The sequence below is a fragment of the Pseudopipra pipra genome, chromosome 1, assembly GCF_036250125.1.
Source record: "Pseudopipra pipra isolate bDixPip1 chromosome 1, bDixPip1.hap1, whole genome shotgun sequence".
In the NCBI taxonomy this organism is placed as follows: domain Eukaryota; kingdom Metazoa; phylum Chordata; class Aves; order Passeriformes; family Pipridae; genus Pseudopipra; species Pseudopipra pipra.
The window spans coordinates 111,805,517-111,832,763 of record NC_087549.1 but is presented as its reverse complement, the minus strand read 5'-3'; the positions used below and the strand labels follow the sequence as shown (position 1 = coordinate 111,832,763).

The 27,247-nt window shown below is 38.0% G+C and overlaps 1 protein-coding gene across 3 annotated transcripts in view; it reads right to left on the bottom strand.

Moving 5' to 3' along the window:
* CPNE4 (copine 4) overlaps positions 1–27,247 on the bottom strand; it is a 228,343-nt gene that overhangs the window by 75,714 nt on the left and 125,382 nt on the right. For all 3 annotated transcript variants that reach the window (XM_064671603.1, XM_064671613.1, XM_064671592.1), the window contains exons 4-7: positions 24,140–24,211; positions 20,528–20,602; positions 14,858–14,941; positions 13,825–13,914 (exon numbers count right to left, since the gene is read on the bottom strand). In XM_064671603.1, the coding sequence (XP_064527673.1) occupies positions 13,825–13,914; positions 14,858–14,941; positions 20,528–20,602; positions 24,140–24,211 (321 nt within the window). The remainder of the gene's footprint in view (positions 1–13,824; positions 13,915–14,857; positions 14,942–20,527; positions 20,603–24,139; positions 24,212–27,247) is intronic.

Below are 27,247 nucleotides of genomic sequence, written 5' to 3'. Positions count from 1 at the left end.
TTGCAATTGTAGGACTCTTACTGCAGACTTGTACAGGTATTTCTCTCTCTCTCCAGAACAGGAAGTGGAAGCACACATCTAAAATCACAAAAGGATCCTGGCATAGCTGGATTTTGTGCAAACTTTCCTAAAAGCTGCAGGACAATGTTTTTGAAAAATTATCAATAATTCTGATTGTTTCTGACAAGTAAAGCTTGTGCAAAACTGAGATATTGTAGTAATGGATATCCCGTGAGCAGCATAAATTGATAAAATACGGAAGGTGAAGGAAGCAGGTCTTTCTTGGCAACTATTAACAGAATAGTGCTTACAATAAAACCGTCTTTTCATTTTTCTCAGTCCTGGCAAACAAATAAGGGAAGCTTTCAGTATCTAAAATATGCCTATGTTTTGCAGAATTCACTGGAATCTGTCATGTTTGGGGTTGTGAAGGATCACTGCATCTGCATCTGCAATTGGGGGACATATATCCTACATCCAAAATACCACAAACAGAACGGATTCCAGTTCTGCCCTCTGCTAACGCTATACTCCATGAAACACAAATATTAAAAACAAACAAACAAAAACCAAAAAACCAAACCACAGGCAAACTTCTGCATGCCTTTTAAGATGAAAGGGTGCTTAAAAGTAATATCCTGCATAGAAAACACTTGGTTTAAAAAAAAAAACTCAGCTATTTGCCTATAAAGAAATGTTCACCTATACAAGACTAAACAAATTAGTATCTTTCTTTGACTTATTCCTTTTCTCCAAACTTCACCTTTACCTCCTAAGCTCCTCTGAATATCAATCCTACAACTAATCTTGATCTTAAATTTGGTGACAAGTCTATCCCTGGGCAGAAAGTGCCCAGTTATGAAGTGGTGATCAGAATGATGTCTTGCTTTCTGTAGAAAGGAAGGAAATTACCAGTCAAAGAAATCAGCACCAGAAGCTGCTGGTGCTGCTGGTGCTAGAAGACAGATCAGGCTCTTATTTCTGTATCATTAAAGATTGAAGGAAAGAACTCAAATGTCAACAACTTTACAAGTACATGCTTAATGCTCTGAACAGCCAGGAAAATGGGAGCAAGTCAGACTAGGAGAGCAGGCAGTGAACATTACATTACCAGGATTACTTGTATTTTACTTTTACAAGTCACCTTAAAGCTGTGTAGTGTTGAGGATTCAAAGCTCTTAAGGAGATTAAAGGTTCAGGTGCTGTGAACAAACAAATTTAGGCTACTAAAATCACAATTCTAAATTTTAAAATGTGCATGAGATTATTATGAGTATGAGTTAGTGATTTTTAATTATTTTGTGCAAGTTTTGCATATTCATAAGTCTGCTTGGAGCAGCACACACTGCATTTTGATGAGGAATGCCATTTTTTTCAGTCTTAACACAGCTTCAGTATAGCACCAGACAAAGTTTCAGGGACACTGCAGCAGACTCAGTTTAAAATGTCCATAGTGACACTGGGGGCTGATACTAGCACAGCCTCAATTCTAATGTGGCACCTCATGTTGCCCAGCTCTGGCCCATCCACTCTGCCTCACCTCTGCCCTCCCCAGGGCTGGTAAGATTTAATCTGCATGAATTCCTCATACCCAGAATGGCATGTGGAATGGCTAGAGTCAAGCCATGCTTCTGCTTCCCCCACCTCAGCCAGCCTCTGCCAAGTGTCAGAGCTGGAGCATGCAAGACTCCCAGAAGAGGAGCAAGGGATGGAGTATGAACTGCAGCAAAGGGATCCCCCACTCAGAAGAAAGTGGGAAGGCATAGAGGCTTTCTTACCATACCCAAGACAACCACAAGTCCCCCAAAGCCTGATCCTGACTGTTCCCAGATAGCTCAGACTGGTGGGGAACAGACACCTGGGGAGGAAGAAGACACCCTTCCCACAGGTGTCTCTGTCAGATAATCTGGTTGTGTCCTGTTACCTTTCTTTCTTAGTAATAGTGTCATGAAACATTTAAGTGATAACTTTCAGCACTGCTTGTGCAACACAACTCATTTATTAATAACATTTATCATCAGTCTGCAGCAATATTCATACACCACCTCCCCCCCGGTTCCCGTTTACTAATAAATGGTTGCTTGTGGTATTATGAAGAAACTACCCTTGGAATCTCACAATAGGCAAACTTTTTACTACCATATTTTAGCCTGGTCATGAGTCAAAGACTAGTTTTTGGCACAACTCTAAGTATTTTTTTCAATATTTTGAAGTGCAAGAGTCTGAAACACTGCTGTCTAAGAGAAGAATCGTGACTCCCTAATGTGAGTAACCTACTTCTTAATTAGCCCGTAAAAATAAACCTGCCTTTCCAAACATCTAGTCATCAGATTTTAAGATGCTTTTCTTGCAATTAGAAATGGATTAATTAAAAAAACTCTAGAAATAGCTGATATCAAACAGGGATTCTGTTGAAGGGCAGTATTTTTATGAAAAATGTATAAGCTGATCTATACAGGAAAGAAAGGCAGCAGAAAGTGCATGTATAACCAGGGTCAGGATGAGTATTTGAAGGCATACGCAGAATTCCCTATGCTCTACTGCAGCTGCCACAGAATAGTAAAGGACTAGACTGGCTTATCTATGTGTTTATACACAGCAAACTAGATACACTTCAGCTGTAAATAATCTATTTACCTTTCATCTTTTCATGAAATTTTACTGGAGCAGAAGAAACATTGCAGCATGACCCACCAGCAGTATGTACATCAACTTGGTATGAATATGTACAATTTCTCAGATAATGAAGCCCTAACCAATTAGAGCTTTTTCAAATGAAAATCAACACTTAAATTTCATTTTGAAAGCTACCAGCGTTGACCACAAGAAAATATTAAAAGTACGTGGCATCAGTATCATCTTTCTGTCAGATTCTAGCAAATACCTAGAGAAAGACTATATAAGACAAGGAAAGGTACATTCATCTTTACCATATTCTCCCAGTTACTGGCAGTCAACAACTTTACATACTCTTGAAGCTGGAGAGAGCATCTGCTATATGCTGCTAAAAGCCAGCCAAAATGCAATAACCATTCATGAATTTGTCTGGTCACACTTTTACCATATTGACAGATTTTGGCCTTCCAACAATCTTTGACAACATATCTCTATTCCATCACTGAACTGTGTTGTATAGAAAGAGAACTTCCTTTGTGCCAGGTCACAGTGATTTTCAAGTTCTGAGACACCATTCCCTTGTAGTTTCCCCCAAGTTATTAAGTTATTCAGAGCTACTGCTTTAAGGTTATCTTTTCCTAGCATAGAAAAGAAACTACTATCAGTAAATTCTGGACTGTCTCAGAAATAAAATAAATAAGGAAATTCAATAGGAACTCAGACTAGTAATGTAATGGTCAATAATGTAAGAGGTGATTAGTGGATCTGAACAAACCTTAGGCATTTGAAATGTAAAGAGTTGTCTAAGAGATCAATTGCTGATGCTGTTGCTATTCCAATATTGTAACTTCAGACCAGGGCAATTTAGAGTATACAGAGCAGGCAAGCCATAGCCTTTTTTAACATCTCTTCTAAAAGCAGACTAAGAGACTTTACAGTCTGTAATACTGGTACTATTGAGAAATGATTTCTAACATTACTTGCCTTCTCTTTCACTTAAGGATGTATGAACAATCCATGCGCTTTTCAGAAGGGGAAGGATTAGTATGTTTGTGAAAGGAAACACCATCACTTCTAATCTCAGGCAAAGCAGACACAATGGCTGTCATGCTCAGGACACAAATCATCTCTAAAGTCACACAGAAGTCTTACCCTCAAAACAACTTGCACATCCTTTGAGGCGTTCAGTGGCAGCAATGAACTGAATACACTAAGCTTTGAACAATTCTGTTGAAAAAAACTGTGAATAGTATGGTGGAAATAGCCACACAGAAAGGGAAAAGGATTGCTGCACCACAGCTGGCTGGTCAGTGAAGAGCCCTGAAGAGCACAAGAGCTGGGGCTGCAATAGTGGCAGCTCAGAGCAGAAGGGGGACAAGAGAACACCTTTCTCCCAGGCTTCCTGAAAAACACACTAGTGGCATTGCTCTTGGTGAGAAAGCCATTAAAATAACTCCACTGCAACCCTAGTGAACAAGCAGCTTTTGATTTCTCCATGTTTGAGGGAGACTGGGATAAAGGTGTCACAAGTTCTATCTTAGCCAAATCCCACTCAAGGGTCTGAGCTAGTGGTAGCAAACGCTATGGCAAAGCTTCCCCAATATGCTTTAGCAGCTGTGACACACAAACAGAACAATAACTATCCACAAACACACTGAAGTCTCTGATCCCAAGAGCCTTGATTTCTTCTAGTATTACCTCTAGGAGGTCGGTGATCAGCTAATGCTTTTTTTATGGAATCCTGTAGAACATAGCTATCAAACATTTTCAAAATTATTTAGAGAACCATCATGCATGACAAGCATGCTTAATTTAGATTTGGTAAGGCAGATAAAACATTTTTATTACAAAACACAACTCCATTATGTAAGGTGCATATACATTGTATACATGTACTTACACCTTACAAAATGTGTGTTCTATCTAGCTGGGAGGAAATACGTTTGTGGCAAATGAAAAATGCAGATCTAAATTTTAACAGAATGTGTATTAGGTGAGATCACTGTGTAAGCGAGGACTAAATACATATTTTCAGTGTGAGACAAAGTTCACACTTTCTAAGTGACCACTATGTACTGACACATCTTCTAAAATATTTAAGTTTAGATGCACTTAATAGCTATTTCTGCCCTAATGCTGCCTAGAATATCACAAACATTAATTTATAATTAGGTCCCTGAAGATACTTACTGTAATTTTTTTAAACAAATGTATTATTTTGCCTTAAATTTGTTTCTGCCATGTTCCCTGAGAATACTACAATCTAAAATACACATATTTTATTATCTGCAGCATGTAACCATTTTTGCATGGCAGTATGTTAGCATGTAAACTACAAAATACAATTCATGAGTAGAATTTTAAGGTAATCTTTCTGTTTAAGTATATAGTTCATAGCAAAGGGTACATTTATCACAAGATTTAACAGCAAGAGAAGGATTTCCATGAGTGTGTAATTTTTGATTTACACAGTAAAAAAGATATTTGAAAAGAAACCAAAAGCCTTTATAAGTTGGTTATATGTCAGCAATGTAAGGCTTTGCTACTTTATGAGAGTCTGAAATGAGATTGTCTGGAAATTGCCTTCCCTATTCTTTCCAGTCTCAACAAAAAGAAATGAAAAAAGAATATGAAAAACTGGTTAGACTTTAATTTTTTTTCTCATTTTTAATATCATGAGATACTGTAAGTCACACAGCAAAATGTCCTGTAGACACAAAGGCATGAAACTGATGGATTTTCTTTAAGATATGCAACTCTTAAAATTCTCCCACTACAGTATTCAGCTGTTTTACAAGGTTACAGCTAAGCCTAATCCTGATCTGCTTTAGTGAAAGCAGAGCTTCATTCAATTATTTTAATTCAAAACTGGTTTCTAGACTTCTACAGTAAGCAGCTCTGCAGCTAATACTGGGGTCTGTAAGGGTGTTCAGTGCACTGTCAACACAGGGATATGAAAATCAGGAAGAATGTAGAGGTCATTTAATTAATTGGCATCCTGTATGCCCATCCTCCAGTGGGGAACTAATCCTCATTACCAGGGCTGTGCTTTGTTTCTTTTTAAATGGTCCTCAGAATGGGATTTAGTATCTTATCAACTATTGCCCTGTGAAGGAACCAGACATTTCTGATTTGGATTACAGTGAGCAGCACTTGTAGGAACCTCTGTTTCATTTCAGGGGATTAAAACTCGATTTCAAAACAGCTCAAGAGAGGGGGAGAGAGCCTTTCAAAACATTTCTTATACTGATGACTTGCATACCAAAGCTGTGGAAGGCTCTATTTATTTGTCTTGAGATGGAACCATGGAGGCAGTAAGCAATTGAAGGAAGCTCACAATAAATGCAATGTACAAATAATTTGGAAGAAATTCTCACTTATTTGCAAAAGAGAAACAGAGTGAACACTCCTCAGATCCCCTAAACCAGACAAACATATTCACACATAACATTTTTGCTTGGTTTTGTCCTCTCTGTTTCAGACTATGAATGTTTCTTGCAACGTCATGGGGAAATTTCTTCATTTCTGCCCAAGAGCTCATGGAACTGGGGGTTCTGGTAAGGAATGGGAAGCAAAAATCTCCTTTGACAGGATGAACTCTTTAAACTTGGTCTGTCAGAGTCATTCAACGGATGGGAGAAAGACTCCTGTCTCTCACTAGCCTGGCACTTTTAGTCTCTTCTGTCTTCAGTCTTCTACCACCATCTTTATCAGCAGCCCGAGCCCTTGGAGATGTGAATATCATCTCTTTTCTTTTTAACCACTGTATATCAAATGATCTCTCCTTGTGCAATCCACTTGGACCCTTAATTGTTGTGACAACACTTGTCATTTAGACAGCTCTTTCATCTTCAAAGCACTTCACAAACATCAATTAACCCAAATCTAGATTAATTAATCTGACAATTAATTTGCTATATATCCAGCAGTTACCATAATGGAGAACAAACTAGTGCCTATTAAAGTCATTAGAATGAGCCCACTTGCTTTAACAAATATAGGATCAAGCTAATTTCTTGAGTCTATTTCTCTCTCCTAAATCTTAACTGCAATCTGGTACTTTTTTTCCACAGCATCTTCAACTGCTTTAGCAAGAATACAGCCAAGGAAAGGCAACATAGAAAATGGAATCTGTAAACTGAGATCAGACACACATGGAGTTAATCAGTTTTGTTTTAAGGGTGGTCTTAAATCTTGCACCCTACCTGCACAGAGTTTATGAAGATTGATCAGGTCAGTCCTTGACATGCTCAGATAGATCAGAGTTCTAAACACACTGCTCCGATTAGTGAATTCAGGAGGCACTCATATTATAAACCAATTGCTAAATTATAGATTAACCCAAACTGACAAAGCAGGGTGATTGGTTGCAGCAAATTCCCCACAGTCACTGTAGACCTTACAAAGTAGACAACTTGAGGTTTTAATAATCAGTGTAGCACCTGCTACCACAGGCAAATAGAGAGAACAAGGGGAATATGAGAGAGAAAGGACAAGAAACATTTACTAGAAAAGTAGGTCCAATGGTATTTGTGCAAGGAGGTCTCAGAAACTGGCTTTTACAGTTTTTCCTCAAAATAATGTATCACTCTTTCAGAAGACTGTATTAAAACTCCTACGCTAATTAAGCAGTATGCACTTCTACAAGTGTTCCTCTTCATTTATTAAATATACACAACAGCATGATATTTAAGCCTATTTTTTTTTCTTTTGACCACCAAGAAGGAACTTTTTATTATCTAAAATTATCAGCTGCACAGCTAGCTTTAGAAGAACTTCGCTAAAAATTCACAACACGATAACATCCTTAAAATGGCTAATAAATATTATTCAGACTATAAATTAAGATTTGCACTCTCAAAGAGTGAGGCAATTATTCTATAGGTTCCAGGAAAATGCCCTGACCTAATGAAAAAGAAATAACTTACTGAAAAAGTAATTTGAAAGCATCTTTTGATTCATATTGAAGACATGTAAAGGTTGAGGCCCCTTTTCTTGCTTTTGAAGACTTTCTACAAGAAGGACTCCATATGCAAATTCAGGGTAAGCGAGCCAGGAATGATTGGCTCCAATGGCATTAATTTGGTGAGTAAATTGAAGGGAAAATGTAGAACTGCTTAGTTAATTAGGTATGACTGAAATCACCCAATCAAGTAAATAACCAGGAGGTCTAGCCTATGCTGTAATTTGTTCTTGGTGCCAGACTCTTTCTACCTGGAATTAAAAGTGCAAAGAAAACAGCAACAATAAATGAGTCTTCTCTTATGGAACAGTGTGAAATCCTTCAGTTCATGCCTTTCTAATCATCATTTGACACTGCTTGAATTGCCTTTCGTGCCACATGCTTTTTAAAATCCTGCACAAATTATTGCTGTTGACCATAAACTATATCTTTCCACATTAGTGCTTCAAACACTCTGACAGCTAAACTGTGAAAGAATAAAAGCACTAATGGATTTGTCTAAACTTATTACTTATTCCTTGTATCTTAAGCTTTACTTGGCCGTCTTCACAGGTTCTGCTTGGTTACTTTAACTAGCAGCTTTCAGAGATACTGAGGGTTTATTGAAGGATAATAATTTATAACGTACCAGTTTATAATATAAGCAGAGCTGTAGTCGAGTATTAAAGGTCACTGAAAGCTTATTGATCTAGAGAACACTGCAGTAATAACTCAGAGAATATAAAAATAACCAGTACTATTTGCTTTTCTTTAACTCAGAATGGAGAAAACAATACATTTACAGACCTATAAGAAACAATTTTTTCCCTTAATGATCCAACATTCTGCATGAAAGAATCAACATTTTAAGAAATCAGGTGGAAACAGAAGGTTACAACTATCTGAAGAAGACCCAGTGTTCCATCCCCAAAAATGCCATAACAGGCACTGTTAAGATTGTTATCTTAATAACACGATTTTAATTAATAAAATTAAAATGAAGTGATCGGACATTTCCTCCCAGAATAATGTCAAAATCTTTCTTGTAGGCTGTGGAGCTTCTTCTATTAATATTGTAAGCAAGGATCACATTATATAATAGTGTATTGGGTCTGGCTGAGCTGGAGTTCATTTCCCCATGGTAGCCAAGGTCAACCTACCACAAAAAATATCAACAAGGTGGAAGAGGCACTGCATAGATTGTAAATTAAAGCAAAGTGTAGTTCTATCAAGAAGACTTTGTTAGAAATTACCTACCAAGAAAAAGTAGAAAATTCATGGTCTATGAAAATTCACGTTGGAACGGGCCATGTAGTGCTATTTATTAAGTCTTAGGGCTGAAATTAATTGAAAATCACATGACCTTTAACCTTCTGAATGCATCTCACTAGCCCTAAAAGTATCATAGATATACTGGGGCTTACAAGCATTTGCAAATAGAACCCTCAGCAGAAAACCAAACATAGAATTCACATGGTAAGACAGCTACTCCAATAGATTGTATGGGCAGAGCCAAGGAAGTCAACCGGACATAAGAGAGAATGGAGAAGAATGGCAGAATCAGGTTTTAACCTCCTTAGAAGTACACAGGAAGAGGCAACTTTCCCATGGTTACTCAAAAGTAAGCAAAAGTACTGTCTCAGGGCTTCATGCTGCAAAGAGCTGTTCACACACTCCGAGGCCTTATAACCTGATGTATGGAGCGACCCTGGTAACCGTGGCTGTGGGTCCCATTCATAACTGTGCATGAACAAATTTCATTTGGATCATCATCTGTAATCCGGGTTGGGCAGGGATGAAACAATAAAAAAACTGACAGGAGTGATACAGTTGTAACCTACAGATTTTTGCAAGGTAGAAAAGTATCTAATGGACATTTTTCTTCTGAAGATTTCCTCTAAGTGGGTGGAAGATAGAAAGGACTTTCTATACAGATATGACATGTATGTCCCCCTCGCCTTGCAGCTTATCACTTCACCTCAACTATCTTTATATTCTAGGGGTTTTCTTCCCCTCTTCCTTATGAACAGAATTTCTTTTGGTGATGTTTTCCATACAGCCTCAGCAGAAGATATAAGTACTCTACGCCATGTGCCCTGTTTGGCCTGTGCATAACAAGCACCTTGTTATGTGTTTATTTCCCAAGTATTACAGTATCTAATATCAAACCAAAAAGAGATTATTTTTCTGTGTACATTACCAGCACTCCTCTAGAAAAACAGGAACCCTGCAACTATTAGAATGAGTGGATAGTAGATGATTCCTACCAGAAAATACAATAAAAGCCTATATTTCAGATAATCTTTGACAGCAACACACCTCACATTCTGAAACCAAACTTGAATGCCAAAGTTCCACAATTTACAGGACCTTCAGCCCAGCAGATTAGGATAAAAACTGCCCTGAGAAGGATTATAATCATCAGTCAGATTTGTCAGTAATTACTGTTGTGAATTGAAGTTCTTTAGACATTAGAAAAGCAATGCACTACTTTTGGATCAAAGAGGTATTTTGCAATACATACACAAATTGTCTGTCCTGTTAGCACTAAAAGAAGGTATGAACGGCACTGAAGTGTGACCAGACTTCTCAGATGGTTTCAGTGTCTGGGAAAAAAAGCTCAGTAGGTTCATAAATCTAATATCTCCTTTTTATAATAAAACCTAGAGCAGCAATAATTGCAATAAAGTTTTACAAGGCGTCCTGAGAGGAATAAAATACTCACTGTTCTCTGTACCACATATAAATAAAGCAAAATTAGGGTTTTTTTAAAAGTCCAGAAGGAATTTGAATTAACAGACTTTGTAAAGGATGCTAGCAAAAGACTTCTGAGGCAGACTCTAATTACTGGCTGCTTTGATTTTAGTGACCTTCTTTATCTTATCTTTCTAAACAGATATTTAAACCAGAAAGTTTCAAATGCCCAGACAGTGTAAAGACTGCTTTGGGTACAAGACTAATGAAGATCAAACTTCTGTAAATTGATCTGTATTGTTTTAGTGTACTTCTTCCATTAATCCCCATTCCTCATAACACAAATTTGACCTCTAATCTCCATGCCCATGTGATTTCAGTGGTAGAGATGAAAGGCCAAGACTTCAGTGCTACATATAGCCTATAGAGGGAAGCCAAAGGTAGTGACAGTTGTAGTGTGTCTGCAGTTGTTAAGAAGTCTTGCAGAATTTCCACAAGTTGATATTTCTCTCCAAGCATTGCTGATGCCTCTTTAAGCCTTAATTTAGATTATGCTTTCCAGAGTGCGTGAAAAAATAACAGCAGGTAGAGATACAAAACTACCCAGCCTTATGCAATTACTGCTCACAGTGATCAAGCAATCTTGGCAAGAAGCTGATGCTCAGCAAGGCAGCTGGAATACACTAAATCTCCCCCACGTTAAATATGACACAGGGAATTCTTCCAACACTTAGCAGAAACATATTGCTATATACTTTATGAAGTGAAACAAAGCAACTAAAGTCAAATGTTCCAAAATATGGTCGTGTGAAGAGTGGACTGCTAAGTCAATGTAAATTAAAATATAAATATTCATACAGCGCTATACCAGTCACAGACACTTCAACTCTCTAATTCTTATAATTTTTACTCTTCTGTCCTCACTGCCATCAAACTCCTAGGTTATAGACCATACAGAAAGGAAGCAAATAATCATCTGACAAGTGCTATATGTTATCTGTCAAATACAAGTGATTTTGGGGGCTGCTCTACCATAACAGACTTATCTTACACCCACTAAAAGTTATAAAGGGCCTGAATTTGAAATAAGTGTCATGACTTTTTCTTATTTTACAGCCATAATTAGCATTAAAATATTCCTGCACTCATGAATGATCTGGTGCAAATCTTAGTACTTTTAGCTTTTCTGCAAATGACTGAACTGCAGTCTCAGGCAAATACTCAAATATCAGGACCTGCAAACATTTGCATACACAAGTAAAACATGTATTCTCTCAAAAAGAAAAAAAACTATATTGAAAATTGTGATTATGTTCATAAGATCCATCTTGCCCTGGTTTTCTTCTTTAGCCATACTTTCATTGACTTTCCCCTCATCTTGTCTATAGGCAGTCCTAAAGGACTATTCTTGTTCCTCTTCACTTATCCCTTTTCAGCCTCTCTTTTGAAGTATCATCTGCAAAAAATTTTGATTACTATCACTCTGCTCATAGCTCAAAGACCACCTTTATTCCCAGATCCATCTTCTTCTATCCAAACTGAAATCTCAGCCTTTCTCATACCTTCTCACCTCAGCTTCAAAGAGATTAAAGCATGTCTCTCACTGCAGAACCACATTCCTCTACCCTTATGGACTTGCCACTTGCTGATATCCCAAACTTCACACTTTTTTTTTGCTTCTCTTCCTAGGTTTTTTCATCTAAGTGATTTAAAGGCCACATGTACACAGTGTGGTGAAGCCAGTGCTTAGCTAATTCTGCTTTTCATTTTAGTGGCAGAATTCTGATCCAATTCTTTTCTCAAACCTATATAGTCACATTACTATGGGATGCTACTCATTTAAATTTAAGCTACCTCAAGAAGTACATCCTGTAAGGCCAGGCACAACTGACTGCTCCAAGTGACTGTCAGATATAAGCTGGACTAGGTGATTTGGGACCTCGTGACAAGGAAGAGACAGGTTACAACCTTCTGCATCTGGATGTGTAAGATGCAACCTCAGAGTGGTTGCATAACACAGGTAATCTGTCACATTACATCTCTTCTTCAGCCTCTCAGCATTTCATATTTTGAATATACCACGTTCTTTAGCATTGCCCCCTACACCTCCCTTTCACCTTTCAGAATGCTGCAGCAGCTACAGCACTCCCACAAGCTTTAACCATGTTGCCTCTGCCTGTATGTCCCACCTGCCTATATGGCCTGCCCTTCTCTCATACATCAAAGAACTGCTCACCCTCCCTTTCCAAGCCTTTCATAGCTCACTCCATTCAAACACAAAACCTCAGCTCTCAGCCCTGCCTGAGCTGTGATGTGAACACTTTGTCCAAATATGTACCACCTCTGCTTTTTCCAGTGCTTCCATTTTGTCATGAAGTAGCAGCCCAGGCATCAGAGGTGCCAATAGAGGTGCCAGCCATGGTAGTGTTCCTTGGCCTTCACTGTCCTTTGAGTCAGTCATATTACTACCCCTGGATGGTAGCTGCTCTTTTTCACCCTCTTTTCCTTTCCTGGAGGTCTATATTGCTTACACAACACCGAGTTATGTGCTTATCTTCTGTGTTTCAGGTAACTAATATACCTATTTAATCTACCCAGGAAATTTATAAAATTGCAACCTCCCAAGATAACAAAGTCCTTATCCTAACACTTCACATAACTGTCATCCTACACATACTACAATAAATAACTCCTCTACATTTCTTCATTGGCATTAGAAATCCTCTTCAGCCAATATTGTTAATTTTGCTTACATGTTAAAATGGAGGCTGTTCTTTCTGTACAGCTTATTCTCTATTTCATCTCCTACAACTCTATTCCAATCCCACTGAACATGCCAAACACAACTGGTTTTGACCATTTACCAGCTAAGGGGTAGATGGGAAGATCTTTCACAATTGCTTTCCTGTGCCACCTGAGATGTTGAGCTTCCTTCACACATCTCAGGTACGTGTCACAAACACATCGTCCTGGCCTCCTAAGTATCCTGTATTTCATCTACTTCATCCTTCACTTCTCCTTGCGGCATCTTTCATTGTCTTCTCAAGCTTCCTCACTCTTTTGGTACTTCTTTTTCCCTTGAACCCATCTTGTTTGCCCAACAGTGCCACAGGGCAACAGGGAACACAAACAATTTATAGTTAAACATTTATATCTGTGTCTTCCTTGTGCATCCCTAATACCATACAAACATATACATACAAGCACTGTGTCAATACCACTGTTGTTCCATAATAACAGGGCTAATTTTGTGAAGTTATAAATCACAATTCAAGCATTCATAAGATTCCTTTTATCCTTTCCACCGATCTGTGGCACGCATTTTAACATATCCACACCAGCATTTTATTTTTGTCTAGCTGCAAAGAGTATAATCTGTTGATTACAGTGGATTACCAGTTCTCTGCATCCTTAATTTGATTATGGTAATCATAATGTGGTAATCAGCTGTGTGATCATCTCTTCCATCAAGGAAGAGGGAAGTGCAGAATAGCAATCTACACTTGAAAAAGGGAGACAAACTTTCATTTTCTATGAGTAAAACTATTAAAAAGGTAGGAATGACTTCTGACCTTTAGCCTGCGGTCCTGGTCTCCACTGCACAGAGAATTTACAGACACTTTGAAGGTCTTCCATGCTGGATTTAAGTTATTCATCACAACCTGTGAGTGAAAATAAAAAAGGGACACATTAACATTTCTACATCTCCAAAACGAATGCTAACAAGAGCCACAATTTTCAGTACAATACGTTAACCAGAAAGAGAAAGAAAGCAGAGCTCAGCTGGAGTTTTCAGAACAACATGCATGGAATATGTGTCCTTGAGCAACCCGCAGTTTGAAACACTCCTCTGGAAAGCCCCCAAAAGGAGTACAGGTAGGAAATACTCATATTTCCCTGCATATATCATGTGTAGGTCATGCTGAAGAAATTGCTCCAGCACTGCCATGCCTCAGCAGGAGTGTAACTCACAAGGGACAGGTTGTAGAACTGAACTGGAAGCCATGGAAGAGATGCAGGAGTAGGCAATAGGGATGGGCAACATCAATTTACAGGCACATTGGTTTGCCTGGCTAGAAAGACTTTATGGAATCCATAACAGGCTTATAAACCCAAATACCCACCACAGCTCCATCCTGTACACATAAATGCTGCTTTTTAAGATAATGCCAGTCATTAGCAGGGAAGCAGTAATGTCACTGGGACACAAGAAACAAATGTAAAGCACTCAGATTACAAATGTCTTTAGCACCAGCACCCTGGGAGGAGGTGGAGAAGATGCAACATAGCATTAGTGGAAAAATATGATACTATCTGTAGCATGATTTTGGCTAAATATCATATCTGTAACTATGGACCTTCAAACAGAGTATCTGCCAATTTAACTAAATTTGGACCTTTGGTTTCAGTATCTTCTGCCTTTACTGTAAGATACATAAATCAAGACCTGATACCCACTAGTTAATAATTACACTAGAGTGTAACACTAGGAAGTGTTTTTAAACTTGAGTGTTTGCAATAACATTTGCGATATGGGAGGCATAAACTATTCCTCCTGACAGCCCATCTATGTCCTTGGTGAGTAAATCCAACTCTATCCCTTACCTCAGTTCTATGAACAAGTTGCTGGGTTGCATCATCATTCACGCGAAAAATCTCCAGGAAAGGATCAGATTTGCTGAAAAAATCCTAAAATAAAATATAGGACAGGTTACTCTCGAGGATTCTTTTTCTTTGAATTTTGCAGGCACGATGCACTGGTGCTTCCCTGACTGCTAACAACAGAGGAGAGCCAGCATAGTTTTAGAGAGACCTCTTGGTGTCTCTCAGCAATGTTTCATTCTTGTCTTTGTCCACAAGGATTTCCGTGGCACCGTTGTTGTACCCAGTTTGACTATTTAATCATAGCATGCAGAACTGTAAGATGTCCTTTTCCCTTCTTACACCTAGTCCAGATTCCTGAGCTTTAGCTCCTTCATTCAGGTAGCTTGTTTCTTTCTGTCTCCACACCTGTTTGGTCTTTTAACATCAGTTTTATGATGTATTGAACTTTGAAGCTTATTCTACAGCAGGGTTGAATTTCACACTATTCACCCACCCTCTCAAAACATAAGTTAATTGGCCAAGACATTGTGTGCTACCAACTGTCAAGACGGATAGAGATGGTTAGAGAAGCAAGATCTCTTTAGGATGTGATAACATGGTCTGTGCTAAGACGACAAACAGAGAGGGAGAATGCAGAAAATAACTTGGTATCTCTAAGTACAAGCAAATCTGTGACAGAAAACTGAGGTTCATATTCATATACCCACTGCACTGCAGAACACCTTCCCCTAGTCTTGCATTCAGCTAACAATCCTGAACTGTCTTACTCAAACCTAAATTAAGTTGTTTTCTATAGTGTTGCTGCAGTTTGGCCAGAGACACTTTTGTTTCAACATCTCATTTATTCTGGACATGCTGGTTGCAGAGGCAGAAGAGTGGCTGGGTGTTAACCCTCCACAGCTGGAGGGGGAAGCTTCAAATTTCTAACTGTGCAATGCTGAAAGAGCAGGATTTAAATGGACTAAGCCTTATTTCCTGTAGTTTCAAGTTCTTTCTTCATTTTTCTCTTCAAAAGAGCACATGATTAACTTGTGTATAAGAATATCATTCTTCTCTGTAGGCCATATCCAAAACCACAGACCTCCATGTCAACTTGGGGAAATGAGAAATTCTGTTTGCTCTCCAAGTGTTTCTAGAATAGTGGCAGTGTAAAAATTATTGTAATACATACAGTTCTACAAATTTCTCATCATAAATGTCCACCACACTTATTTTTTACTGGCTGGATAGCCATTGGGATGGGAAGAGCTTTGGATAAGATGCTAGACAAAGTCTGGGCACACCACTTTGGTCAAATTTATCTTTAGGGCATTTTCACAATTCTGCAACTACAAAACAAACAAACAAATCAGGGCTTTGGAAAGAGACACCTGAATTTGAATGTCTGGAGAAAGAAGTAAGTCCCTAGGGACCAGGAAGCCTTGGGCAAGGCTCAAACAACCTAAAGTCTTGTCATGTCCTAAAAATGACATAATGTGTTCAGAGTGCTGTTCTGTCAATGGTCTGTTTCTTTACCTCATAAAGAAAAGTTAACAGCATGTTCAGGAACTGATGCAAAGCACGTGAATATGCATTTGTTAAATCTTATCATGGGGAGCACGAAACAACAAAGCTGTATTTTTACCTATTTGTTCCAATTACACAGTAAACAGGACATTTTATTTTACAGTATGTAAAACCAGTGCAAAACCCAACAAAGTCTCTAACTCCAGGGTTTGTCTCAAGGCCCTGATATACATTTAGTATCTGGACTCCACTCAGCACTTGAAACTGCTAGTATATACAGGATTTACTGCCAGATTACCAGTGCATAGCAAAGAGAACAAGCAGAGAGTGAGGATGCTGGTTGAATCACAGTGACACTAAAATCTACAGTTCATAGGGCTAAAAAAGATTGAGCTGCCTCTTCTCACTCATAGGTATACTGACTGAAGATGAGTAAAAGCTTAATATTAGCAGCTTTTTTTATCAAACATGAATTTGATAAGTTATTTGAAAGAAAACACCTCAAAATGATACATCCAAAGATTGCACCCTGGAGTGCAGAAGAATTCAGAAAGGAAACCAAGATTTCATATAAGACTCAAAATATAGTATCTTTCCCAGCTGAGTATCATAAAACTGTAACAGTATCAGCACAAGGGAAGTAATTTTTAATATCTGGTTTTAACTATCAAGGTAATACCACATAAACGGAAAGATTTTAATGCTGGATGATGGCTTATATCATTCCCCCTTTAATGCAAAAACAAAGCCTAATTCCTTTCAGAATTAAGGTACAAATAAAAAATCCTTGTATATTGAAGAAGCTTTGTGGTAAGTAAAAAAGGACAAGCTGAAGAAACATTTACTTTCATAGCTATTAACATTTTCAAAGCTTTTTGATTATTATGCTGCATCTAACAGCTTTGCATTATCTCAAAAGAATATCCTCTGAAATGAGAATAGCAGCAATATAATGTTGTGCTATTTTAATAATAAATAAATGATTAATATAATTAATTTGCTAGTGGTATAATGCACGTTGTTCTTTCAGTATGTGCAGCAGTAACACAGTAATAACACATGTACATAGCTTAACCTTTAAAATTTTATCTACCTCTGCTTCTAAGCACCTAGTTTGATACATCTTTTAGAGATTAATTTTCAGAGCATGACATTTTTTAGAATTCAGGTTTGGGATTAAGGCAATGGTCCCTCAAAAAAGGGCTGAAATAGCCAAAAGACTAAAATTTCGAAAATTCTTCAGCAGCAAGACAGGCCATTTGAGGACTTTTTTGAGAGAGTAGTTTAATACTGGGGAACTATATAAAAAAGCAATATTAGCTTGCATTTTGCAGACATTTGCTGGGGAATCTTTCCCAAACAATAACTGTCTCTCACAGACCAGGAAAAGCAGTTTGCCTGCCTCAGTGCTCATAATTTATTATAGCTATCATAAAAAACATATCTGCTTGTTATGGTAATTGTGACACAGCTATTAATGCAATAGAACCTTCCCAAAAGTTATTGTTCCACTGTGAAGTGTTCTCAATGGAAATCTTGAAACAAAGATGTGCCATCTGAGCTGACAGGGCTTCAATAAAACATGAAAATGCAGTAATATCTTCCAAACAAGCACTGCAATAAAAAATATAACCTTTATCTCTGCAAAGTCAGTTAACTAAAGGAAAGTTTCATACCTGTCACTTTCCAATAATTTTTCAGTGAACGTTTTAGACATCTCTCCAGGAAAAAATGAGCAGGCTTTACTTGTTTTGTAGCTTCTCTAAGATTCTTGTAGTTTTAAGTGGAGAGAGTAAAAGACTCTCAACAAACATATCCTGCCTGTTAAATTATACCAACGAATTTTGTTAAATCTTAAAAAACCCAACAATTGTTCACATAGTTTTCCTTAGTGGAGGAAATGTATACATTTAAGGACCACAATCTAGATCCTCTTTCAAGGAGCTCTCCTTTAAAGGATGAAGGAAGGAAATGCCTGTCCATTCAATATACAACTGATGGTGACGGATAGAAAGAATTTATTTTTTTTTTATCCTGAAAGCACATACATGACATCTCCCCAACCCTTCCTTTATCCACAAGTTGTAGGACGTTAGGATTCTACTTGTCTTCTGCCACTCCCATAGCTATCAGTGCAGGAACCCCACGGCTTACAAAAGTGACCTTGTAGCAGAGCATGAATGACTTCCAGAGGCATCCTCTGTCATTCGGGAGAATCCAAGGCCATTTCCAGCCCTCAGGCTGTTTCTCTGACATTACATCTCTACTCAGGTGTTCACTTCTATGAGTAGGGAGAAGCATGCAAAACCATGCTTAGTATTTTATAAAATGGGCTCTTCTCAATTCTTTGATTTTTGTTTTGGTTTGGGGTTTTTTTACCTTTATGCGACATCGGAGCACTCATTCTTTTTCAACAGTGGCTGAACTATGCAATTTAAGCAATTTCAAACCTTAATAACAATAATTACTAATAGTGCCTTGCATCTACTGATTTCAAAGTTCATTATAAGCCATACCAAAAGCTTTCTTATAGAAGAGGTGAGCCAATGTTCAGCAAGGTTTAGAGCTACATCTGTAGCTGGAGCAAATTGAAGACTTTCAACTGCAATAGGCATCCAGTGATTTTCATCAGTTGAAGACAAGAGTTCTGATTCAGATAATACACAATGTGTCATTGCTTGAGTTGTACATTGCAACATCTGGGAATTGCTATTGGATGAAGCCCACCTTTACTGGACATGTTAAAATTGCAAGAACAACAATATTATTGCAATATCGATCCTTCTCAACTTATTCCCATAAAGTGTTTTAACCACTCCCTAAAGCTGTTGCTCAAACAACACTGACCTGGCTCAGAACTGCATTCTAGCAGTATACCTTTAATTTATACCAACAAGACCCATAAGCAATCATAATATTTACAGCAGATTACATTTTACATTTGTGGAAAAGCAATGGCCAAGTGGAATCTTATGTTGTGTATGTCCTCTCCTTTTTTTAGATGTGACAACGTGTGGAACAGTAAGAAACTTGGGTACAAGTTTGGAAATCACCTCTAAAGATGTCTGTCTAAAGAGAGGTTGTTAAATCTATATTTCGACACCTAAATAAACCACGCAGTTCAAACCCAGTAAGACTCCAGCAAGTTTGAAAGAAGAAGGTAATTCTTCTTTCAGATGAGAAGCAAAATCAGGTCCTGATCATTTATGATTGCTAATGATCCCGAACACAGTAAAGTTATTTACCTGTATGCTCTAAATAAATTTCAGTACTATCAATCTTTCTGTGTACCTTCTGCTTGCCTGAGATTTTCCAGTACTATAAACCAAAAATATTTTTCATAAGTTACAACTTCATCTTGAAAACCTGATTTATGTATCCAAAAGTAGTCTCACTGATTTGATTTTAAGGTACTCACATGTCAAATGTTTACAAGAACACACTTGGAGCATCACAATCCTAAATGTTTGTACAGTGTTACCATATGCTTCTAATTAGAAGCACCTTCATATATAAGAAGGGTCTACATACCTCAAATAATTGTATGTCTGCTATTACACTGAAATAACAGAGGGTAGCTTACAAGCAGTCATCTGGATTTCTTGGGCTGTAAGTTGCTTGAGACGCTTATTATTAATAAATTGCTAAACAACAAAAGAAATTTTCAGAAAGAGGTACTCATTATAATTCTGAGTCATAGTTGAGTCAGTGGAGAGTTTTCTTAGTAAAGAGGGACAAATTTTTTTAACAGATAAGCAAGAATCTATTTCTCATATTCAAGCTACATTTTGTTGAACAAAATGTCTATCATGACACTGCTGTTATGAAGTCTTCTAGCTTTATTTTAGAACACTTCAATGATATCATCTTAGACTACTTACAGAAAGTTCACTTCTCTAAGCACTTCTGATCTGTGGCATTTTACATAATTAAATTGTCTTGGTTGTAGTGTAATTAACTTGTCTTGGTTTTAATTAGATTCCCTTGAGTTTTTTTTTTTTAATTACTTTGCAACTTGAGGAAAGCCTTATTGTGAACATTCATCTGAAAACCCTGATGTGTTTAATAACATAAGGCCAAGAATATCTGCCTGGGAAAATCTCATCAAATTGTATTTGCAGGCATTCTTATTTCTTTTGGTAAGGTTAATATCAAGCAGCTTACCTTGTCATCCAATTTCCGTGCGCTGAATGAAAGTTCAACGTAGTCATCATTGCCAGACAATTCCTCAGCGATCACCTAAATGGAAAGCTACATTTGAGCTTTGCATGGTGTAATGAAAGGGGAGAATGATGTCATTTTTCAGTGTGAAGACTGTAGACCCCATTTAGGAAACTGAAATGTGGTACAAGTTAATATGATTCTCTTTGTCATCAGGAAGGGCTGAGGGCATTCAGCGAATCCCACCCTCAGCTGACGGATGTCACCTTGTTAAGCCCACAAACCTGAATCACTTTGTGTCATGCAACTATGCCTTGTCAATCACCTGTCAATGGAGAGAGATGAACATCTATCAGGGATCCCTTTTCTCTGACCAAGTACTTCGCAGATTGGACAATGGAGAATTCTACAGTCTCACAGTGTCCAAGGGGACAAAAATGCTATACAAGACTTGTATTATATGGGTCTAAAGCCCACTTATTTTTATGGTGCTTCAGCATCATTTGGCAAGCTAAATGGGAAAAGGAGTGAAGTCACTTGCCCTTAGCTGCCATGAAAGCCACATCTACAGTAGGAGAGTTCTGGTATAGTTTTTCCGCAATAACTACATTGGCGAAACCATTTACTGTAGAGTGAGTCAGAAGAAAGTAATACTAAAATATTATAGTGTGATTCTTTCAGATGGTGTAAGCTATGCTGATAATGATGTCATCCACTGTGCTGTGCAACATTAAAAACCAAACCAAAGCAAAACATAACCAACCAAAACAGCCTTCCTGAGTAAGACATTAAAATGCTTCAGGGGAGAGAATGTATTAAGCAAACCTGGGATACTTCACTGAAAAATGTTCTTTGAAACAGACCATATTATATTCTATTTGACAGCTATAAAACCTTTTCCCTATTGTGAATATTCTCCCCAGAGATTAAATCTCCCAAAAACCCAATTTTTTCGGTGTTTCAAGTCCATGGTCACACACCTGGCAGCCATGTCAGGTCCCCAGCCAGGCTCTGACTGTCTCCACTGCAAGGACTCAAGGTCCTCGGGGAACCACTGGGACATCCCAACTATTCTTCAAACCAGCCTGGCAGCTGGCAGCAGCTATTAACTGCACCCCAAAACAGAGGGTTTTGGGGTCCCAAATATGGGGTCCTCATCAGAGACGAACATATTTCAGGAAGGGCAGCAGCTGCCAGAAGCAAGAGACACAAAGGAAAGAGAGGTAGGAGGTGTCAGAGGCCCCCCTAAAGAAGATCCAGGAGGAGGCATGGAGAAGAGGACACTGTTGGGAACACAGCTGGAGATTCAGTCTCGGAAGGATGAGCTCCATTCTGGAGGAGGCACCTCTGAGAGTGGACTCCCACAGGTAAGCCTACACTGGAGCAGATGTCCTTGAAGGGATTGTGGCATGTGTGTAAGCTCAGAGCAGAGCTGAGAAAATGAGTGAAAAACAAAGAGCAGCAAAAAAAAAAAAATCACTGTTTTCTGATCCTGACCTGTGCCACCTGTCACCTCACCAAAGGGATTGAGCACAACGTGCAATGAAGGCAAAGGGAATGGAGACCATGAGGAGGCAGGAGAGGTGTCTGAAGTTGATCACAAGGAAGGGGAAGGAAAGGTATTTTCCCTAAGAGTTTTTTTTTTTTCTTATTTGTTTCTCAGTACCCGAATCAGTAGAAGCTTATGCTGATTGGCAAAAAATTAAATTAAGTAAAATTCCCTGAGTTGAGACTATTCTGGCTGGGACACCTCCCAGCAGTGAGCTGTGGTGCTTCTCCATGCAAAATATTTACATGCAGCCTCTTCCAGGCAAACTTGAGCTTGCTGGAAATTTGGCCTATAGAGTTTGACACATTTCTCTTCCATGTAGTCTGATGATTTAAAAGATATAGTTAAGCTGTATAGGACCAACAGTGCTGTGGGATTTGTACACCAAGTTTCACAAATACTTTTAACTGAAAATAATGAACCTGCTCTTATGAAGTTTGACATACTTCTAACTGCAGAAGCTGAACTATGTTCTTTTGCACCCACAGCCATATTATAAAATTGTGTGGATGAGATATTACACAGTCAAAGGGCTAATAAAATTTCAGTAAAATATGCCAAGACAGGACCTTTCAAAATCCTATGAAAAACTCACAATTCAATACACTGAACAAGTTAGGAAATTAGTATGTGTAACTTCCATGCTTGACAGTATGTCCCCAGGTCTAGAAATAATGATAAATAATCTGGTTTTACCTATTCTGTTGAGACACCAAAGTTTTCACACAATATTTTTTGTCTGTGTTCAGTTTCTCCCATTTGAGTGAAGTCAACTTGCTCTTTAGTACTGCTGGTGAGAAGCCAAGGTCCCATATTTCATGGTTATCATCCAGTGTTAGGCCAGCAGGGACTATTTTCTCTCATCTTCTGTTTATTACAGTGATTTAATTTTTGCCAGAACACTCCACTAACAAGCCTAATGATTTAGTTGTACTAGAGCATTTGTGTTTGCACAAGACTAAACTTCTTTTTGTTCCTTAAAGAACAGGAGCGGAGTCCAGACCACCACAGGGATGGATGAGATTAAGTATGCCCAGATATGATCCAGCAGCCAAACCACACCAAGTTATTTAGGGAGCAAAACTCTCTCCTGGTTCTATTCAGCCAGAGGAGTGGGGAATTCCTTTCCAACCTCAGATCAAAAATGAATTTACTGTATGCATTTAAGCAAATTCATTTGCAGCCAAGTACCAAGGAAGATATCTAAGAAATAAAACCTCCTGGGCCATCTGAAAGCATTATTTCTCACAGTCTTCTGTCTCTTCTGTGGTCCAAGGTAGAAAAAAAATCCAAGCAATTAAGCCAAAGGAAACCCATCTGGCTTACTGCACATCAAGGAAAAAAGTACTTCTCAACCCTGAGAGGCAACAGAGCAGAGATCCCCAAAGCAGAATATTTTATTATAGCTTTTGTCTTAATGCAGAGCTGCAAATGTCACAAGCATGCAAGGTTCAGTGCAGACAAGATTGATCTCCCAAACAAACTAGCACAGAGAAGGATGAAATAGAGGTAATACACTGATTTGCAGATTTCAAGATACACATGGAGGTATAACAATACAGCCCATAATTGCATTACCACACAGCTAAAACTAGTCTCATCAAAATTTGGAAGTTGCTGGGTGCATGTGTGTACTTTCTAAGTTTGGGGTTTTAAAATTTTTTTCCCACCCTTTTTTTTCCTAAGAACCTGGAAAAAATCCAAGTGAAAATAAACATTAAGCTCCTTCATGTGTCAAAGCAGGTCAAATGAATTTCTGAATGTTCTAGTTCTTCAACTACAAGTATTCAAGCGGCACAAGTTTCTTGCTGTCATCCAATTACCTTAAAAGTGGTGGTAGTAGTAGTAAATATTGTGGCTTTTGTACAAATCATACATTATTTGTTGCCATTTCCTTACATCAAACGTTTAGCGGAAACAGTACAAGTAATCAAATAAACAACTGAAATACATTTCTCAATCAAGGGCTGTTCTGGTGACTTAGCAGGATGCTTTTAGGGAAGAATTAGTCATATTAGATGTTTCTAAATAACAGGAAAACAAGAGTGTATTTAAGATTGACTTACTGTTATAGATGACTTTCCTGCTGTGTTGCCGTGTTTGAGTAAGGACTTCGAGAGTTTCCTCTGAGAAACAATCTGCACAAAAATAAAAACAAACGGGAAAATAATTAGAATCTGTAGTAAATACATGCTTTATTGTGATTTCATTTCTTGCTTTTGTATCGAGCGCGTTTCTCAACTCACAATCAGTTAGCACAGTAAGACCATGATTGAGAAGAAAAGTTTCCCAGGAAGCCTGCAGACAGGATGCAATGGAAGATAAAAACAAACGGTTGGGATCAAGCAGAATGAGGAGGACACAATTCACAGAGTTGAACAGAACAGTGACAAAGACATTATAGATTTTCCTCAAGTATTGCAGTGACGGTGACAGAGCACAGAAGTAAGGTTTAAACATACTTAAAAGACAATAAGAAGGGAGAATCTACAGAGATACCTCCAAACTAACTTATTTTTATAGGAAACTGAAATCTGTTTACAAAGAGAAGGCATTTATTTTATTTCAAAATATCAACAGCTCTAAATTCAGGACAGAAGTTATCTGCCCCACAGTTTTAGTTCCAAAATTGTCTTCTTTGCTTTACCAGGTACTGGACCTCCTGTAGAACTCAGCATTACAAATGAACTTGTTCATTAACAAAATTATAAATGAACTTCAAATCAATGTTATCAGAGTGATACTGACAAAAGATGTTATTTGCCATATCAGTAATAACTAAAATTCCCTTATAATTTTGAAACATTTAAAACTAGATAAATAAAAATATAATAGCACAATTGCTAGGCTACAGTGATGTTCCAGCACATTAAGTCCCTCTTCTTTGTAAACTTAATGCTGTATCAATTTATTTTTAATTGGAAAACTTCAAAATATAGACAGATGTTAAAGTAGCTCAAAACACAGTTTAGAAATCACAATATTATTTTTAATGTGACAAAACTGTAGTAGGATTGTGCTGTGCAGATACTGAGAAAAGATTGCTGTGTCCTAGGAGAAACCCTAGCCTCTTGAAAGTTGTTTTTATGCTAGAAATAGTCCTTTCCACATCCAACATTACTTGAACAACTTCATAGGATAAACATGTTTGGCAAAACATGCCTGGGCATCATACACATTTCAGCAATAAAGCACATCGGTAGGTAATGGCCAGAGCTGGAGGAGTGAGTAATGCAAAGTTGCAGCCAGGCAAAAAAAAAGGGCTGTGAGACAGGAGTGAATAGGATGATTTTAGCCTGACATCACCACACGGAAACATGTTTGTCCTGCCCATCAGTTTGCTGAATTGAACAGAAAAGCAAAGGCAGCACCTCAGATTACCCTCAGCTACTATTTTGATAGAAGTAGCAAGACAGAAGCAAGTTTTAAACAGGCTTTAAATATGAGATAGGAGAACCATCACAGGCCTGGACAGCACATCCAGAATCACTGTGTCCAGCTTCTCATTTCTACTGCAGCTATACCTGGCAGATGTGTGTCTAATTAGAGGCAGAGAGAAATACCCTCTTCTGGAAATTTATTACTCTATTCATTATCCTTACTGTAAATATATTTTCCTAACAGCTAATCCAATTCTCTGCAGTTTAAGTCCATTATTTCCACCTAACGCACCATGAATAAGCAAAATAATCTTTTTCCCTTTGTCCTTCAGGCAATCTTTATATCTGAAGACTCTCCATAGTCTTCTTTACTACAGAACCTGAGTTTGTCCTATCTTTCCTTTTTGACCAAACTTTGTAGCCCTCAAACCATTCTCTCTATTCTCTGATGAGCCTTCATGGACTGGCCCATAGACACTCTTACAATAATGCTCAAAATTGTGCATAATAGCCCTGGTCCTTCCTATGCAAGAAGAGCTTCTCATTTCAAGGCTGACGCACTTCAGAATTGCATTTGACTTACTTAAAGAACACTATGACACTGTTAACTAATGATTATTTTTTGACCATTTTGCATTGCCAGCTGTTTCTTACCCTGCATTTTTACACCTGGCTGTTACTTAAGTGAATAATTTAACACTCCTTTTTGGATTGCCTTCCATAAAGCAGTTTGCTGCCATCATCTCACTCAGTTTTCCAAATTAACTTTTGGATTTCAACACTAGTGTTGATCAGTGGTACCAATAGACAGAAGTACAAGTAAGATTACAAGTACTGCCAGGATTCAGAAGTCCTTTTTCTTCCCTAGCATCTTGGAAATACTGTTTGCTGTGACCACTTAAGTTGCTCATACATAAGTTGTACATTCAAGTACAAATCATTGTACTCCGGTGAACAATGAGGTGCAATTTAAAAAACTTTGTTTGAGATTCTCAGATGGCAGGTAATACAGAAATGTGACAGATTATTCTTAATATATTACTAAACTATGGGTTGTGTACCAACTAGACAATGAATTATGGCAGCTGGGGAGCAGAGCCCATTCATCTCTATGATCTCTCCTCCTTTCCCCAGATGCACAGACAACTTTGTAAAATACATGAAGTTTTTCCACTAAAAGCTGTGGGTATTTCTACCAGAAGCTTTTTCAGATATCTTATATATATATAGCCATGGCATGAGATAGAACTTGGATGGGAACCTGCCCTTCAGCTAGCCTCCTTTAGAGATAGCAGGACTTTCCCTCCCCTAAACTACCCAAATATTTACAGCTCCCTTTGCAGCTTTCAAAAGGGTCACAGTTTTCAAGAGACAGAGGCTGAAGCTCAGGAGCTCCTATGCAGGTGGCAGATAGATGGCTTGCAGTTCCAGAGAAGATAATTTATTCTGACATTCTCATTAGTAGACCGCATTAATAACACTCACTCTCTAAGCCATTAGCATCACTGTGACACAGTAAGCACTCTGCACATGTAAATATGTGTATTTGGGTGCAATCGTTTACCAGTTGTTAATTAAGTGGCCAGTAAAATGAATCCTCCATCTGGCAACAATGTGCCAACATTGTTGCCTCAAACTGTCATTGCAAAAACTGTCAAGGAAGCAGTAGCAGTAGCAGTAAATTGCTGTTTTTGTTCATGCACTGTACATCCCAGGTCTCCTTATTAAAAGAACCATTTCTATGGAAGCCATCAATTATCTATCATATTATTTGTTAATGTATCAATGTAAAAC